General features: G+C 32.0%; 3 protein-coding genes across 6 annotated transcripts; 1 reads left to right on the top strand and 2 right to left on the bottom strand.

The window, feature by feature from the left end:
* Positions 1-3,287: 3,287 nt before the first annotated feature.
* LOC123669868 (ufm1-specific protease 2) lies at positions 3,288-10,203 on the bottom strand. The gene is made up of 10 exons (XM_045603392.1): positions 10,093-10,203; positions 9,663-9,884; positions 9,262-9,489; positions 8,655-8,828; positions 8,477-8,576; positions 6,577-6,723; positions 5,970-6,092; positions 5,296-5,557; positions 4,923-5,176; positions 3,288-3,672 (listed from the first exon to the last, which is right to left on the bottom strand). Exons 1-10 carry the CDS (start codon positions 10,129-10,131, stop codon positions 3,461-3,463), a joined length of 1,761 nt encoding a protein of 586 aa, XP_045459348.1. The 5' UTR covers positions 10,132-10,203; the 3' UTR covers positions 3,288-3,460.
* Positions 10,204-11,013: 810 nt separating this feature from the next.
* LOC123669867 (exosome complex component RRP43-like) lies at positions 11,014-12,461 on the bottom strand. Its single transcript, XM_045603391.1, has 5 exons — positions 12,313-12,461; positions 12,064-12,238; positions 11,695-11,989; positions 11,332-11,461; positions 11,014-11,256 (listed from the first exon to the last, which is right to left on the bottom strand). Exons 1-5 carry the CDS (start codon positions 12,327-12,329, stop codon positions 11,034-11,036), a joined length of 840 nt encoding a protein of 279 aa, XP_045459347.1. The 5' UTR covers positions 12,330-12,461; the 3' UTR covers positions 11,014-11,033.
* Positions 12,462-13,525: 1,064 nt separating this feature from the next.
* LOC123670144 (60S ribosomal protein L31) lies at positions 13,526-16,358 on the top strand. 4 transcript variants are annotated; one of them, XM_045603648.1, is made up of 3 exons: positions 13,526-13,610; positions 13,746-13,975; positions 16,191-16,358. In XM_045603648.1, the coding sequence occupies exons 2-3, from the start codon at positions 13,752-13,754 to the stop codon at positions 16,339-16,341; spliced, it is 375 nt and encodes a 124-aa protein (XP_045459604.1). In that variant the 5' UTR covers positions 13,526-13,610; positions 13,746-13,751; the 3' UTR covers positions 16,342-16,358. The 4 variants fall into 4 exon arrangements, 3 of the variants coding, with proteins under 3 accessions (XP_045459604.1, XP_045459605.1, XP_045459606.1); XM_045603649.1 differs by having other exon boundaries at positions 13,540-13,649; XR_006745876.1 differs by having other exon boundaries at positions 13,541-13,610; positions 13,746-13,779.
* The last annotated feature ends 1,203 nt before the right edge of the window (positions 16,359-17,561 follow it).

The following is a 17,561-nucleotide window of genomic DNA, read 5'->3' as shown; positions in this document are numbered from 1 at the left end:
CTGATTTTGATCTTTTTTGTAAAAATCAAAAGCTAATACTTGTCATGTCGTCCGTTTTAAATATGATTGAGATATAATGAGCAATTTTTGAGTAATCTTTGATGACACGTATTTACATGACGATGTTAAGACGACTGTGGTCATGTTCAATACTTTGCCACAACGCCATCTATCAAAATTTAATGAAATTACTTCGTTGACTATCGATCAAATTACAATATTCCACTAGAGTAGAGAGTAGCAGTTTATTCGTTATAAATATATTTGTGCTTTTAATTTTTGAGTTATCGCTAATACTGGGTATTTACTTGGCTATTTTACGTGCCGACCCCGGAATGAAAAAATTGAACAGTAAAATCTACTGAACGAATGACCTTGTTAGAGATGGCGTTCAGACGTTTTCTAATAACGCAATTAGGTTCTGATAGATGGCGTTATTAGATTCATTTATTTACAATTTGATATAGTAATAATATATTTCTCAGACTAGTAAGCCTTTTTGTGCCTATTTAGACAGTTGATCTGAAGGGGTAAACTCCAGTCGTGCATCGGAGCTGTGTGAAAACATGAACAGTACATATTTTTAATAAAAAAGACATAAACCGTAATTCAATATAAATCCGCTTCAACTAAAAAACCCGCCGTAATAAGCGATGTCAGCGCTTCGCGCGAATCGACGACGGGCCTTTTATGAAATTTCTGCCTACAATCGCTAACAAAATGTTAGAAATAACAGTAGAACATTACATAATTCTACAATTTTATAATGTCGCGTTATATGGAATATGAACAAAGTATTACTATTTTTTCATCGATCTACGTTGTATTACTCTTCGATGTAATTGAAGTCGGTTTTTTTTTCGTTTGCGAGCAAACACAATTATTTATATTTTTGCAGAATTTCTTCTTAAACTTGCAATTAATTAAACAATATTTCATCAAATGATAATCTCATTGAAAAATTACTCTCTAGTCATTAACTTAGTCTCCCGGTTTAGCGAAACCGGTCTACCGAACAACCTCATGACTACATTATCCAACTTAATTTATATAAATATAAGTGTGTCACTTTCCACGGACAAGTTTTCCCGGTTAAGGATTGTGTAAAATTTTTGGGTGTTGTACTAGATTCGAAAATGTCAGGATCAACTCACATTAATACGAAGGTTAAAAAATGTAAAAAAAAAACATTAATATTATGCGATCTCGCTCTCTGGTATCTGGTGGGGTTCACATCCAAACACCCAAAAACTGGTGTACAACGCCCTGGTTTGCAGCCACTTGGACTATGGATCGTTTTTACTTCAAAACAGTAATAAAACTAGTTTAAAATTATTTAATAGGATTCAGTCAAAGTCGCTACGAATAATTATTGGTGCCATGAGATCTTCTCCAATCAACGCTCTTCAGACTGAATGTGGGGAGCCTCTTCTTCAGTTTCGGAGACAATACCTTTCTGACCGTTTTCTTTTCAAAGCATTTCAGTATTCTCCTCATCCTCTTATTCCAAAATTATTTATCCTATCTGAACTTACTTCTTCTTTTAATTACCGGAGACACAAGAAGCTGCCATGTTTATTGAAATCTTTCCTTAAATCGACCAGTCTTCCCTGTCCTATTTATCAGTGTAGGCTCAATCCGTTATACAAGATTCCATATGAAGCCATCACTATAGTGTCCCCGAAGTTGTATTAAATCTTGGTATAGAAAAAGGTTCCTCTCTCGCTAACTTATAATTATAATTTATATATATTATTATAAAACATAAAAATTAAATTTGTAAGGACTGGATACATTATAGGTATTTATAGATGCCTCAAAATTAACCCAGGAGGGATGTATTGGATCAGCAGTGTGGATATCGAGATTTAATGTGGTATTAAATTTTAAATTGCCTCCACATTTTTCTGTTTTTACTGGTGACCTTTTGGCTATTTTTGAAGCAGTATCCTACATAGAGTCGCACCATTTATGTAAATCTGTTATACTCTCGGATTCCCAATGCTCACTTCAAGCCATCATTTCTAATCAATTTAAATCGAAAGTTAAATTCTATCTAGCCCTTAAGATAAAGCATCTGCTTTTTAAGTATCACTCAAGGGGGATCCATGTCAAACTGGTATGGATTCCTGGTCACTCAGGTATCAAAGGCAACGAAGATGCAGATTACTATGCGGAAGAAGCCACTACATATGGAATATTGTGTCAATATAGGGTTTACTGTTATGATCTCATGACCCTTTCCAAAATCCGCATGCTCTCAGACTGGGTCGAACAATGGCGGGACCATTGTTCGACCCATATATAGTAGCCTCATTAAAATATCTTTGTGTGTTTTTGTCTCAGGCAAGTTAACTTTTCTTTCAGGCAAACTTGTGCGGGAATTGGAACCGAATTTGTATTCCTACTATAACTCCAAATAAAGCAAAGTTTAAATATTCTGATATTGACAAATCCGCAAGGGAGCCATTTCAAGAATAATAATAATAATGACACATATTTTTTAATTCACTTAATAGTTTGAATTATTATTATGATTTTGTTTGATTTATTTTATGGTATTTGTTTTTTTCTAAAGTACTAAATTTCCTAAATACTTTTATGTACTTTAAAAAAAAAATGACCAAGAAATAGAAAAAATATATAAAATTCAACATTTTTTTTTCCAATTTTGTGTCTTCTATACTATTCGACGGAACTTCGTTCCAATCTGGTGTGCTATGACACCACATATTTTTTTTTTCGAGACAGTACTTTAAGCTCCTTAGATGTAATACCCCAATCCTTTCCCATTGGGTGTCCTTAAAGATTTTAATGGCCCAACTTGCTTAATTTAAAGTACCTAGCCTCCATGGTTAAGTCTAAGTAACATATAATAAATTATAAGAGATAAATAAATGAATTATTATTCACATGAGTTATAGTAAGGTTGATTGTTGGGAAATAACAAATATTTAACGTAAATCATAATTTAATTGGTACAAAATATATCAATTTACATTTGGATAATTATGTCAAAAATAATAAAATGCTAAATAGCCGATTAAATTAACGTGTATAAATAACACATAATTATATTGTATAGATTTCACTATATTGATGTAATTTTATATATAAAAAGTGTTGATATTATCAAACGCATTTAAATTAATATTCCTACACAACCAAACCAGTCTTTCAGATTTATGTTTGTAAATGCAAGCAAGCATTTAATTTTAAAACGTATTTATTATAAGTATATCATCAATATTATACTTAGGTAAATAACAAATGAAAAAAATCTAGCGTTTGACTAATATAGAATATTTATTTTTCACCTGTTATCACAAAAAATGTGTTTTATTAAACATTGAGCGGAAAGTTTGACCGCATTTGTATAGTACCAAATTTAATATTTAATGCGAGACCCAAAAAGTAGTAGGTATTTTACAACTGATAAGGTTATGTAAAACTCTTCCTTTTATATAACCGGCTTAGTCTGTGGTAAGCATAAATTATAATGCGCAGTTTTGTTCCAAAAATCTGAATTCTTCCACCCGCACCAGCCCTTACTGATAACTACACTAATGTCGTCAGCACCAGTATAATGTGGATCTAGTATGAGGTAACGTGTGTCATTCGTTACTGAATTGTATTCTACACCTATAATCGTATGTGCTAGGACTCCGCCACCTGTTCAAAAAAAAAAAAAAAAAAATTAAACAAATTGTTAGATCAAGTATTTTAAAAATTACGTATTACATATTCTACAGACAATTAGAACTTTATAGTTATCAGCATGTATATTGAGCGGTGACCTTCTATCTGCGATAAACGAGATAATCACATTGTCGTACAAGGATTGCTCAGTCACATTTCGCGCCAGAACTGTCAACTTGAACTTGCTAGCGACGTGCTAAACCTTTTTTTTACAAATTAGTGCCTTGTTTAAAAAAAGCCACTGACTGTACTTACTAAAGACAAAATATCTACTATACTACGGACGCGGAGCAAGACGAATCTTACTTTATCAATACTAACAGCATTCGTAATTTTATGGATATATAGATGTAGATATTTAATGAATACTTATACTTATTTACATTTTTTAACCGACTTCAAAAAAAGGAGGAGGTTACTCAATTCGACCGTATATATTTTTTTAATTAGGGCCTTAATTAAAAATCCATTATTGTTTCCTTTATGACTTTACTTATGACTATATGGCTATCAACAATAATAGCATTCGTAATTTGATTAATAAAATATATATATATATGTATTTAGTACTAGCAACATTATTTTCTTTCATTTTTTAATGCTTAATAAAATCATTTTCCTGTCATACATAAAATAAAAATAATCATCGTACGTATCGTGACCGTAAACTGAAATGTTTGCGACTCCTGCACGATCCGCAAAGCGATCCAAAATGTCGTAGCGCTCAAGATCCATGCCGATCAATGGCGTAGCTGGAGGGGCAAGGGGGGTTTTGTTTTACATATGTAATATGTACGCAGAAACACTTCTATTGTATGCTATTTACCAGTAAAAAAAGGATGTTCATTAATTATATTTTATTAATTATCTTCTATATATAAAAACGTGAAGCAAAATTTTGGTACCCCTTTTCACGAAAATCGCGCGGTCGAAGGAGTATGGAATTTCGCACACTTATAGTTTATATATTGAAGGAGTGCAGAATGTTAAGATTTTTTAACATTATGCATAAAAAATACTTTAAATCAGTAAAAAAAAAATTACATACACTACCATTTATTTGACACACACACGCATACCTATATACTCATTTGTTTATTATTATAGAAGTATAGTTTTTGACAAAAGAACCTTAATAATGTTCAAACTTATAATTTAAATTAATTATGGTCGCAATTCGACCACTGGGCGACTACTAGTTAAATTAATTAATCAACACTTACCAATCATAATAGGACTCCCATGTTTTTGGAAATGATGAACCAGTTCAGGAGTATAATTTATCAATTCCGATCCTGAATTTGCAAAAATAATCCTGGATTGTACACCCAAAAGGGTTTCCAAACAAAACATTACTTCAGTAGAACCTATCCATTTCTTAGAACCTAAAAATGAGGATGGCTTGTCGCCAATAGTTACAAGGCACTGTTGGATATCTCTGTGAGTTGGTATTTCAACTGTTGTATACCCTTGAAACCTTAAAAAAACGAAATATATAAAGTTAAAAAATTACATAAAAACAAAATGTTATAATTTCCTATTATATTATGTTATTAACTTAATATTTTTACAAATGGCATGTAGGAAAAACAGTACCTAAACCAAGAAAATATAGTTTGCATTGAGCGGTAGGCACAACCCCAACCGTCATCATTGAAATTGTCTTGCATATAATGGTGATAAGTGTACTTTCCACGGACAAGTGCAACTGTTGTATCTTGTTTAATCGGTAAGGGAGGTAAGGCTTCGTGAGTATTTACAAGTTTCCCAGGATTAGAAGAAAAAGCATTCCCTCTTCGGAATATTGGTCTATCCAGTGGCAGACATAGTTGTTCGTGGAGCAGTCTACGTTCTTTTTCTGTGAAAAATTAAAATATGTTGCTTATACTAATACTAGCTGACAACACGAAAAAAAGAACTCTCCAAATCAATATTGTCTTTTGGAAGTTATCTGCATACATACATTTTGGTAATTCAGTTTTGTATTTATAGATAGATTTTAAAGGGAAGGAGTTGATTTCAGAGTTCTAAATATAAATGTGACTATGGTCAGATCTGTGTTTTTTCCTTTTGCATTAGAAATACTACTTTGATAAGTGTGCATTTTATAAAATAAAAAAACATCAAACATAACACCATACCAAAAACTATGCAGTGTGCAGGACAGGGAGGTGAAGAAAAAAAGAAAAAAAATGTGTGTAGTCAAGGTGAGTAACATTCTTTTGTAATTGTTCTGTTCGTAAATAAAATAAAAGGTATGATCATCTTACCCATGCTTTCATCGGGTATGCCTTTTGGTACAATCCTTGTAATGAAATGTCCAAGTTCTTGAGGGAGGAAGTGGAAAGTTTCAGGCAAACGTAATCCAGCTCCGTCGCCTATGCCTTCTTGACCTAATAATTATTACAACAAAAACTTGTTTAAAAAAGAAAAATTGTATCACAATCATAAATATTTTTATGTTAGGTCTTAGGGGGTTTCCATAAAATATGTTAGAAAATTTGGGGCTTTATTTAGAATGACGAGATATGACAATGGTAAGATTTTTTAAATATATCTTTGAAAAAAAAATACTATTAATTATTAATCTGTTTGCCGTTTTTCAAGCACGAAATTATTTATGGTGGGAGGGCTAGCTTTTGAGAGGCTACATTTGTAAGGGTTTACTAAATATGGAACTTATGAGTCATAAGGGGCAGGATAAGGGTCCAAAATGGTAAAATTCAGCATGACGTATATAAATATACAATATACAAACAAGTAAGGGGCTATGCATAAGCATAGCAGTTTTCATTGTTTAATGAAATCTTCGAGCAAATATTATGATGATAGTACAACTTATTTTACAATCAAATATATATTTAAACTTGTACTAACCTATCTGTTCCAGAAGTACAGTCTCAAGTAGCTTGAGAGAGCGACACGCAGCTTCCACTAAGACTGTGTAAAGTTCAGACAACTTCGTATTTCTGTGTATCATTGCCAGTGTGTCTACTCTTAATGGCATGCTAATACAAAATGCAGCTAAAAATAATTAATTGAAAAATTATTTTTGAGAGTACCAAAAACATTGAAAAGTGTAGGTAATTATATAACTGTACTACAAGTGATACAAGTCGAAAATCATCATTTTCAGGAAATTAAAAATAAGGTTTAAAAAAAATCTTGTTCATGAACTAAGTGGGCTGGATTCAACTGGAGTACCTTCTTTTGTAGAGTAAAACATTCTCTTTCAAAAGGCATTTAGTTTTATGGTCCTTGGCCTTAATCCATCTATTGCAGACGATTTAGACAGTGTCAGAAAGACACTGTGTCACCTTTTTTTTTTTTTTTACGTAGGGAAAATCCATCATGGATACCCTCCAGCGCGGTGGCGCCAGAGGGTTATGTCAGACTCCTACTGACTAAAAACCACCACGTGTTAGCAGTCATCCGCCTGGGTGGGGCGAGATGGGGTCGCGCTAGCATTCGCCATCTAGACACTGTGTCACCTAGGACAGTCTTCAGGAAAACGCAGAGTTGCCTAAGCTCTGCGCCACTCTCTCAACCTCACTGGCTAGGCCCACAGGAACGACGAGTCGATACGCGTGGAGCCAGTTCGGCTGCAGGAGTCTTTCGCATTTCAGAGCTATGCCACGAATGCTTGATTGAGACCCCATTCCGTGTTTCAAATGAAGTTTCCCTTCTCCAGGACCCTGATGATATTGAGGCAGGTTTATCCCTCGGTCGCCTTTTACGACCCCCACGGGAAGAAACGAGGTGGTGCTACTCTACTCGGCCGACACCACTCAGCAAATTTTATGGTAAACACCATCATTCCAGCCTATTGCAGTCCATTGCTGGACATAGGCCTCCACAAGTTCGCGCCAAAAATGCGTGAACTCATGTGTGTTGCCCATAGTCACCACGCTGGGCAGGCGGGTTGGTGACCGCAGGGCAAAAATCTTTTGAGTCTTATCTTTTTTCACAACAATTATTATATAAGTTCTTAAATTATGTGATAAATGATACTTGTTGAATCATGTTCTTAAATTATGTGATAAATGATACTTGTTGTCAATGATACAAGTTAAATCACTTCACATCTGTAACTTGTCTTTGTGTAAACTCTAGAATAAGGATCCTAGCGGAATGTTCTTCAAACAAAAGATAAAGGTTCAACGCCATAGACTTAATTTTTTGTTATCACTCGCCTATTCCTATAACTTCGCTGCATTTTACGACTTTACGACAGTTTTAGGTTCAAAAGGATAGATACATCAGTACCTATTAACAAAAAAAATGTACTGCAAATTAACTATAAAGCACGAAAAATAATGTTGAATATTTCCAGTGATTCATTACCGACAAAAGGGTAAAACTTCACAAATATTCACGAAATTTTTAAGAGTTTTAAAACTGACAAATAAATAATTTCTGTAACTATAGCAGATAGAAGAACGTGAATTAGACCAAAAACTTTGTCTCTTTTTTTTTATAATGGTCACATTAAAATTACAAAAAGGGTATAATTTGAGTATTATTACTCATCACAGGAGGCACAGATTATAATTATAATAGTTTGTAATTCTGTCAATTCTGAAAATAACTTCATCGCTTTTATTCTTTAACTTAATTTAACTTGTTATTTTATACATCTTAAAATGGAAATGGAAAAATAACAGAGACCTTTTTCATAAATGAAAAATATGAAAAAGGTTTTGAGCTTAATAAAACAGCATTATTACAATACAACTTTTAGATAATGGTGGCTTATAGTCGATAATATGCAACTTACGTTTTCTTTGTGTGGTCATCATCTTAACTGCTGTCTTTACCAGTTTATCAGACAGTATATCTTTTGTAGCCTTCATTACTAGACTAACAGGTACTATTTCCTTAAAGGAAAAATAATAATTTATCATAATCTGGTACTTAATGACAAAATTATTCAGAAACATTTTTATGACACTTACAATTTTATTTAAAGAGTATTTTTTTTTCTTAAAAGATTGGTCTGAACTCAGAGAGTCGATGAGATCACCCACATTAGTCTCTGTACTTGTTCCAGTCACACCAACATCTGACGCAATTCCAAATAAATAAATTGCAGTACCATCAATTTGAAACGATACTTCTCCAGATGCTATCTAAAATTGCATAACAAATTATAAAAACTTATACAGATTTTTTTGTTTGCCATAATACTGAAGCAGTTTAGGAGGAATTAGAAGAAAAAAACCTAAAGAACAACAAAAATAAACCAAAATTAGTAAAAGTGGTATGAATTTGACTTAGTACATCCTTTAGATTTTAGTATAAACTGTATAGTTTTTGTATGAGGAATAACACCTTAGTTGGGTTTTATCATGCACAAACACAACTGTATTATATAGACATAACTACCTGTCATGTCCAATTATGCAATCACATCCAAAAATGCAAATGTAGAATACAATGTAACTACATCTATATTTACATTGTAATTTAGTTTTATATATGATGAGTTTTAAATATATAAGTACCTAGGTATTTTTATTGACAGAAAGTATACTATATATAGTACAGACTAGTAAAGATTACCTTCTTTCTCTTATTTTGCAAGACATTTTTCACCCCAGGTATTGTCGCCTCACAAGTTAATGGTAAAACTGTGTTTAGACGAACATGAATAAACTGTTTCCACAAATCTTCGGTTTGAAGGATTTCATACTTTGTCTCTTCAAATTTGTCATGCACTAAAAAGTGTGCTTTAATTTCCTTATCTTCATTTATTATGATAAAAAGAGGATTATCTGTTATGTCTACATTCTAAAATTAGTTAAAAATATTTTACATAAAATCTCAAGTTAAAAAGTGAGTTTTTCAGTATTACTGTGCAATTTTTAATGTTATAGCAGAAATATAATTAATACAAATTTTATCTTAAAAACTTGACTCGATAATTACTTTATAAGGAAATATTAATAACTTATTGATATAACCTGTAATATTTCCTTAGCTTTTGACTCTATGCAAAGAGTTTTAGTAAATTTGACGACTCCACATAACTCTATTTCTGCCGGCAATGAAAGAAGAAGTTGTCTGTAAGTTTTCTTTTCATTTTCGAAAAATTCTAAGCTTATCCCCACGACGAGTAGTGTGCCATCGTACATGAGACCGTAAAGACATCCCGTAGTCTCATTTGTGTTGATATTAGACAATCGCTGAAAGTATAAACCACCCATGTTATTCAATTTATTTAATTTTGAGGCAAGTAGAAATAAATTGCAGTGTTGATGACGTATAAACTTTAACAAAATTGGATTAATATTGAAAGTAATTTTACAAATATTGTGCATATTCATTATTAGGGAATTCAGTTGTAGCAAGACCATATATACTTTTACTAAATTTAAATAAATTAGATTTTACCTCAATAACATATTTTGATATTTTGAGACGTGGTGACATTTTTATTAAATGTTGCCAACGAAGAGTTTGTCCAATTATCCATTCTGGTAGTTGATAGTTCACTTGAAATTTAAAACAAGTGCATATATTGCTAGTGTAAAAATAATAAAATCGCCCTTTAGAGCTTGGGATTCTTGAATACCGTTAAAAATTTAGTAACGTAAATTTTTCTTGGCAGAAATAGCGTTATTTATGGTGAGCCGCCATGTAACTGTGCCGGGAATCGGGATTCCTTCGCGTCGAGTTAAACAATTTTTGCACGGAGTGGCAACGTCGAATGAATAATAACGCCGTGGTGGCGACGTGCCCATAAGGGCATCGTTTCATTTCTATTTACCGGTAAATCTAAAATGTTTTCGTTATAATTCGCGTCATGTAAAAAGAACTCTGGCCTACAAACTGCGCAAAGGAGATTTATCGGTCTATTTGGTGGTATGAGGTAGGGGGCGGGTTGTGTGTATCACGCGCCGCAAGCTTGCCGGTGTGCTATTGGTTGGACAGATCGACGTCGATTCAAAATACTATCGCGTACAAAAGTTTTAAATTATGAAATTAGAGTGTCACGGTTCCCCTGGTCTATTAAGGACGTAAATGAAATCAGAGTACCATGCATTAAAAAGATTTATTATATTATCTCAACCCGGTGAGGTAGATAAAAAAAAATGTATATGGACAGGGTTAAGCACTTAATTCACACAAGCTCTAATGCAGTCCGGCTCAGGTACTCTCCTGTCTCGCCGTGCAGGTGTTGATCCTGGGGGCCGCGTGGCAAGATTCTGCTATCGACCGGAGGCGGCAGGAACGGGTAATTCAAAACCCGGCGGAGAGGACTCTCTTCGTTGGGGTGAAAGGGTTGGATGAAATATTGAAACCACAAAAAAATTTATATATATGAATATTATTTATTTTTCATTTTTTAAGCATGTTAAAATAACTTTTTCAACAAGTTTACTTCTTTCTTTTGCTATTAATAAAGTTTTCTTCTCAGCTTCGGTTGATAAATTACTGCCGCCAAATTTTTGGATCCCACAGAACTGTCCTTTATTTGAACAAACTATTAAATTTGCTCCTGTACCACCACACATTTCTTCTTCATACGCTGATGGATCACTTAAAACTATACTCCTTAAAATAGATTTTATTATTAGTAAGCATTATTATTCTGAAAAAATCAAATTAAATATTATAAGAAAGTAAAACCTTGGTGACTGTTGATAAACAGCAAAACTTGTAGCGACGGGCAGTCCATTGATGTTTAAAGGAGTTCTATTATTAGTATCTACTGAAATTTCTTCAGTTTCAACATCATAAATTACTTTTGGCAATGTCACTGAAATGTGATATATTATTATAGTTTTATAATATACTAGTTGACTTAACAGATATATCAATAATTATGAAATTTTTCGATTTTACCTTTATCAAAGTATTGGTACACTTAAAAAAACCTCAAGAACGGCTGGACTGATTCTGATATATATCATTATCAGTTCAACCATTCTTGAGTTTTGCAACACATTTATCGAATTATTTTTATTTATGTAGATAATCCAAGTTACTTACATGATTTCAAACTTGTTATTAAGGTCATTATACAAGCATCTACTACACTTCCATCATTGTCTAAGCAGACCATATCACAATAAACTACCCAGGCTAACTTATCAGGCATGATACACAAATCTTTTAAATCAACTGATTTTGAATTTGTAAATATATCAGCAACTATATTGCTAACAACTTGAGCATGGTCTGAAGGTGGTCCTGGGCGGAACTTAGAGGAACATAGTGGTAAAAGTTCTACATTTGTTACTAAAAATCCAAGGTCTGGTTCCTCTGCTTTAGGTTTTGCTAATTCCTAAAAACAATTAAGTTAAATAATTGTTCCATATTAAAAAGTTAAAATATATTGTAAATCCATTTTTTTTTTACCAATTTTATACCGCAAACGACAGTAGTATTCCCACATTTCACAACAGCTGAGGCATCGGCAGATTTAATAGCGTTAACATTGAGTTTGATGTTGCGTTGATCTTCGAATTTTCTACCATCTGGTCGAACATTTCGATTGATATAATCATTAAAATATTTCACTGGATGAATAAGCCTGCAAGTTTGAATATTAATCATGAAATTTTTGTTAAACAAATTGTTTGTTACTTAATAAAAGAAAGTATTAACTTATAAATTTCAGCCATATTCGTAATGTATTATATGGGATAAATATAATTATTATTTAAGACAATCATACAATTTACAAAACAACAAAACGATGATGTACACTGCATAGCAAACTGCATAGATAGAGGTTATTTTAAATGTCATTTATGACGTCTATTATTTTTTTATATCTTTTATCCCCAACAATGGTTAGACAAAGATATTAACAGTCTCCTCTGACGTGAGAAAACTTTCGTAAAGTTCACCCCACGGCCCACTGTATACCTACCACTGTGTAATCCAACCCCAGCCTGCAAAATAATGATACTTGTAATAAAAAAAATACTAATTGATAGATTTTCAATAGCTCAATTCAACTACGTTGTCCTTTTAAATTGCTCACCTTAAATTATTTAATTAAAAATAAAAAAAGTCGTTGAAAAAAAATCATTTATCAATATTTTCAAACTCATATATCTTTTGATGTATGCAATATTATAAATTGCTCAATGTGTTAAAAAAATGCTTAAGTTGCATTTATAATTGCTCAAGTACAGTTTGGAACAGCTCCACTTTCCTTAATTTCTAAATAAATATATATAGTTCGAAGAAATTAAACGATTATATCATGAGACAGGTGAGCGCTACGCATACGCATACATACGAATAAGAACGTCTTTAACACTTTGAGCAATTTAAAATATTGTATAACTCAAAATATATAGGTAGGAGTTTTAAAATATTTATAAATGAATTTTTTTTTCAACGACTTTATTGATTTTTAATTAAATAATTTAAGGTGAGCAATTTAAAAAGACAACATAGTTGAATTGAGCTATTGAAAATCTATCGATTAGTATTTTTTTTACAAATATCATTATTTTATTTATTCAATCTATTTATATTTATTTAAAAATTAAGGAAAGTGGATCTGACTAAACTATACTTGAGCAATTAAAAATGCAACTTGAGCAGTTCTTTAACACTTTGACCAATTTAAATTATTATATACATCAAAAGATAGGAGTCTGAAATTATTGATAAATGAATATTTTTCAACGACTTTATTTTTATTTTTAATTAAATAATTTAAGGTGAGCAATTGAAAAGGACAACGTAGAATTGAGCTATTGAAAATCTATCGATTAGTATTTTTTTTTGTTACAAGTATCATTACTTTGCAGGCTGGGGTGGGGTAGGTCCACTGTATGGTTAATGGTACAGATTAAAAGTACCGTATTTGTTCACTTGACAGATGACAGTTAATTTTAGTACTGACAAATGACAGGTCTTTTTTGATTCGGCGTTTGTTAGCTGAGGTGTGTTTTTACAATTAAATCTTGAAAAATCAGTAACATGTAATGGAATCCTAAGATTTTTAATGATATTATGTAAAGTTGGTCTAAGTTCCAACGTGATGGCAAATTTATTTTAGTTTATTGTTATAATTACAGATCGCAATGGCTAAACCAAAAGGCGAGAGAAAAGGTAAATCTGCTATCAATGAAGTTGTGACTCGTGAATACACGGTAAATCTACATAAACGGCTTCATGGAGTTGGTTTTAAAAAACGTGCTCCACGCGCGATCAAAGAGATCCGAAAGTTTGCCGAAAAACAAATGGGTACCCCTGATGTCCGTGTTGATACCAGGCTAAACAAATTCCTTTGGTCAAAGGGTGTCAGGTAATCACATAAGTTTTATTTACTTACTTATGATTTGTATCATATGATTTAATATTTAGTCGAACCCCATTTGTTTTTATTTTTGTATTGATACAAGAATAAAAACAAATGGGGGCTACAAAAATTATTTAGGATTTAGGTTAGCTTTGACGCAAACATTACGCAAAGTAATAAAGTTAGTAGTAAAGCTTTAAGTTAAACGTTATAACCATTTTTCAATGATAAAACTAAACCTATCATTTAACGCGATTAAACCTCTTATAGGGCTTTTTTCACTAATTGTTGATAATGCTATTTGACAGATGACGATACAAACAGACTAACAGCGGGAGCTATAATAGGCCAGCAGGACATGCTTCTTCTTAGTTAATAAACTACAACTTTTAAATATATGCGAATAGGAATATCTCATAAATGTGGTAGATTTCGATGGTAACAAAGAATAATTAATAAAAAACTTAACTGTGATGCCGCTTATGGCTTACGGCTGAAATATTGGCTAGTAGTTGTTTTGTCAATGATAAAAAGATCAACATACATACTTTATTGCTTTACATTTAGCTTTTATGAAATTTTATAAGTACCATTCTTAAGGAAAAATATGTAATAAATAATATTAAATTTTACAAAAAACTATATTGTAACAATATTAAGTAAATTTTTCAGGAAATCCATTTTAAAGTTAAATTTTAAAGTAAAAACCATACAACAAAAATTTAAAAATCTCTTTAAAAACCCTACCTAGGTGAATACAACCTTTTCCTACAATGCAACACGCTAGTTCAATAATAATCAATCAATAGTAATCAATTTAAAAAAAACGCATTTTTTAATAAAGATGACTTAACTCCCTTGTCCCCCTGGCCCTTATCAGTTTGCTTGCTACTGTAGTCTGAATTAGATAAAATTGTTAGGGATATTTACCAGGAGCAATTGTAATTATACCTACACACCTTTGCAGTCAACGGAACAACGAAAGCTAATAATTATTCTTCTAATACTCAATATTACCTGACCCACAAAGACAAATATTCATAAACTATAAAAGTCGATCTATAACAGCTTTATTTAAAGTGTTATCAATAAGCATATCATGTATGTAATTTCGAAGTAATTCAAAAAGGCATTAAAAATATATCTTTGATTTATATGTAAAACAGTTTATTATCACTAGAAAAACTGGAAACTTAATAATCTATATTGCCCAAAAGCAATCAAAATTACTTCATTGTGAAAGAATAAGTAGTGTAGAAAAATTAATTTAAAGTTTATTTTTAATATATTTTTTAATATTTTTTACAAGTTGTAAATCAGTTACTAGTAAATTTAAGTGGACTTTTTTTAAGATCCTTCCTGTCCCCTTTAAATTTGAATGAGATCTTGTTAGTTATCTTTAATAATGCATATTCTATTGATTATTTTTCGACTACCTATATTGCATTCAAAATCAAAATCAAAAATAGCTTTATTCAAATAGGCTCCAAGAGCACTTTCGAATCGTCATTTAACAAATCAAAACTTTAAAAATAAATTATTATTTTTGTAAAAGTGAAGCTACCACCGATTCGGAATGTAGATTCTACAGAGAAGAATCGGTAAGAAACTCCGCAGTTACTCTTTAGATAACAATATATATATAAACTGTGTTTTAGTACAAAATTAGAAACATGCATGAAATACAGAGTCACTAAGTCCACACATCTTTATCAACTATATATCCACCGAGTAATAAGCTTTATCTATTATTTTTTTTTAATAAAAACTTTAAATTTATGTTAAGACAATTCCAAAATCGTTTGTGGTATTTTATTATACATGTGAATACCATGACCCAGAAAGGAAACGTTTACTTTGCGCAGTCAACTTGGAGTTACAATTTTGTTATTCCTTCTCGTGTTTACAATGTGATTATTACTATTTATTTCAAAACAATGAATATTTTGGTGGATATACATAATACTGATACTTGTCAATGTCAATTGAGGTCAGTTTTACAAAAGTCACAAAATATTAAGAAATTGTATCATCACATACACAATTTTTGTTTTTATTGAAACTAATAAGCAGTCAAAATGACTATCTTGGGCAATTTAGTGTTGAGGGATTTTTTTATTTGTTATTGATCATTTTGGATTCCCAAATGTACTTTAATTTCTTTTAGGGATTTAATTACACCATGATTTTGTATCTGTTAATTTTTTTTTGTTTATTACAGAAATGTTCCTTTCCGAGTCCGTGTAAGGCTTTCACGCAGACGTAATGATGATGAGGATTCTGCACACAAGTTGTTCACACTTGTAACATACGTGCCTGTAGCGTCAATCAAGGGCTTACAAACTGAAAATGTTGATGCTAGCCAAGAATAAAATATAAGTTAAGCTGTTATTTTGTTTCATTTATGCCCGGTTTCCGAAAGGCTGATCAACGCAAAATATAACAAATCATCTGTCAAATCTTTTGTTAAGTATCAAATGAGTTGCTAAAAGCATGGTTAAATTACTTAATTGATCATTCGTTCATAGTTGTCAAATTTGACTCTGGTATCGTATGTTAACCCTTTCTAACATTTATAGGTATGAATTTTTTTATGGGTTACAATACTCGTCCGGCGTGGAGAGACCATTACTCTTCGGCATCTGATCTCAACAATGCACTTATTTGCAAAACAATGCCAAGAGACAGATTTGCTATTATTTTATCTCATCTGCATTGCAATGATAATTTCCAAATGCCTAAAGATTGCAAAGATAAGTTATATAAAATTAGACCGACGATTGATGCACTCAATAAAAAATTTCAAGAGGTTTATCATTGTACTCGCGAACTGAGTATAGATGAGTCTATGATTAAATTTAAAGGTAGGTCTGTCTTGAAATAATATCTACCTATGAAGCCAATAAAAAGGGGATACAAGCTGTGGTGTCTTGCTGACCAGAGAGGCTATACAAAGAAGTTTCAAATTTACTCAGGAAAAGACGAAGAACTGAACTCAAAATTTACCGGCTATGGCTTGGGAGAGAAAGTAGTTTTGGAGTTGACGGAACAAGATTGGGGTAAAGGGAAGATAGTTTACTTTGATAATTTTTTCTCGTCTGTTGCTTTGCTTGAGAAACTGAAAACACCTACGCATGTGGAACTATCCGAAGTAATAGAAAAGGACTGGCCGGAAATATGCTTGATGATTCTCAAATGAAAAGGGGCGACAGTGATCATCGATTTTCAAATTTAGACATTGAAAATTGGAAATGGAAGGATAACAAAGTGGTTCATTTAGTATCTAATTTTCATGGGAATGAAATAGCTACTGTGTCACGTAAAGAAAAAAATGGATCTAAGTCTGCCATTACATGCCCTGTAGCTGTCAAAGATTACAATAGCTATATGGGTGGCGTAGATACAGCTGATCGTTTGAGAGCCCTTTACTGTATAGATCGCAAATCTCCGAAATGGTGGCACAGGTTGTTTTGGGGTCTTCTGGATATCGCATTTGTCAATTCATACGTCATTCATGGACTTAAAATGGAACAGACTACCGTAAAAGATTTTCGACGCTCTGTTACTCAAGGCTTGATGACAATGAAAGATG

Source organism: Melitaea cinxia, chromosome 4 (genome assembly GCF_905220565.1).
Source record: "Melitaea cinxia chromosome 4, ilMelCinx1.1, whole genome shotgun sequence".
In the NCBI taxonomy this organism is placed as follows: domain Eukaryota; kingdom Metazoa; phylum Arthropoda; class Insecta; order Lepidoptera; family Nymphalidae; genus Melitaea; species Melitaea cinxia.
This window is presented reverse-complemented; position numbering and strand designations above follow the sequence as displayed.

Excerpts from the sequence above, each read along its gene's own strand:
- LOC123670144 (XM_045603648.1), top strand. The coding sequence starts at position 13,752 with ATGGCTAAACCAAAAGGCGAGAGAAAAGGTAAATCTGCTATCAATGAA. Across the intron at positions 13,976-16,190 it reads CTTTGGTCAAAGGGTGTCAG|AAATGTTCCTTTCCGAGTCC; the intron begins GTAATCACATAA and ends TGTTTATTACAG.
- LOC123669868 (XM_045603392.1), bottom strand. The coding sequence starts at position 10,131 with ATGTCACCACGTCTCAAAATATCAAAATATGTTATTGAG. Across the intron at positions 9,490-9,662 it reads AAGCTAAGGAAATATTACAG|AATGTAGACATAACAGATAA; the intron begins GTTATATCAATA and ends AACTAATTTTAG. Across the intron at positions 8,829-9,261 it reads TGCAAAATAAGAGAAAGAAG|ATAGCATCTGGAGAAGTATC; the intron begins GTAATCTTTACT and ends ATGCAATTTTAG.
- LOC123669867 (XM_045603391.1), bottom strand. Across the intron at positions 11,990-12,063 it reads TCGTTTGCGGTATAAAATTG|GAATTAGCAAAACCTAAAGC; the intron begins GTAAAAAAAAAA and ends AATTGTTTTTAG. Across the intron at positions 11,257-11,331 it reads GTTTATCAACAGTCACCAAG|GAGTATAGTTTTAAGTGATC; the intron begins GTTTTACTTTCT and ends ATCTATTTTAAG.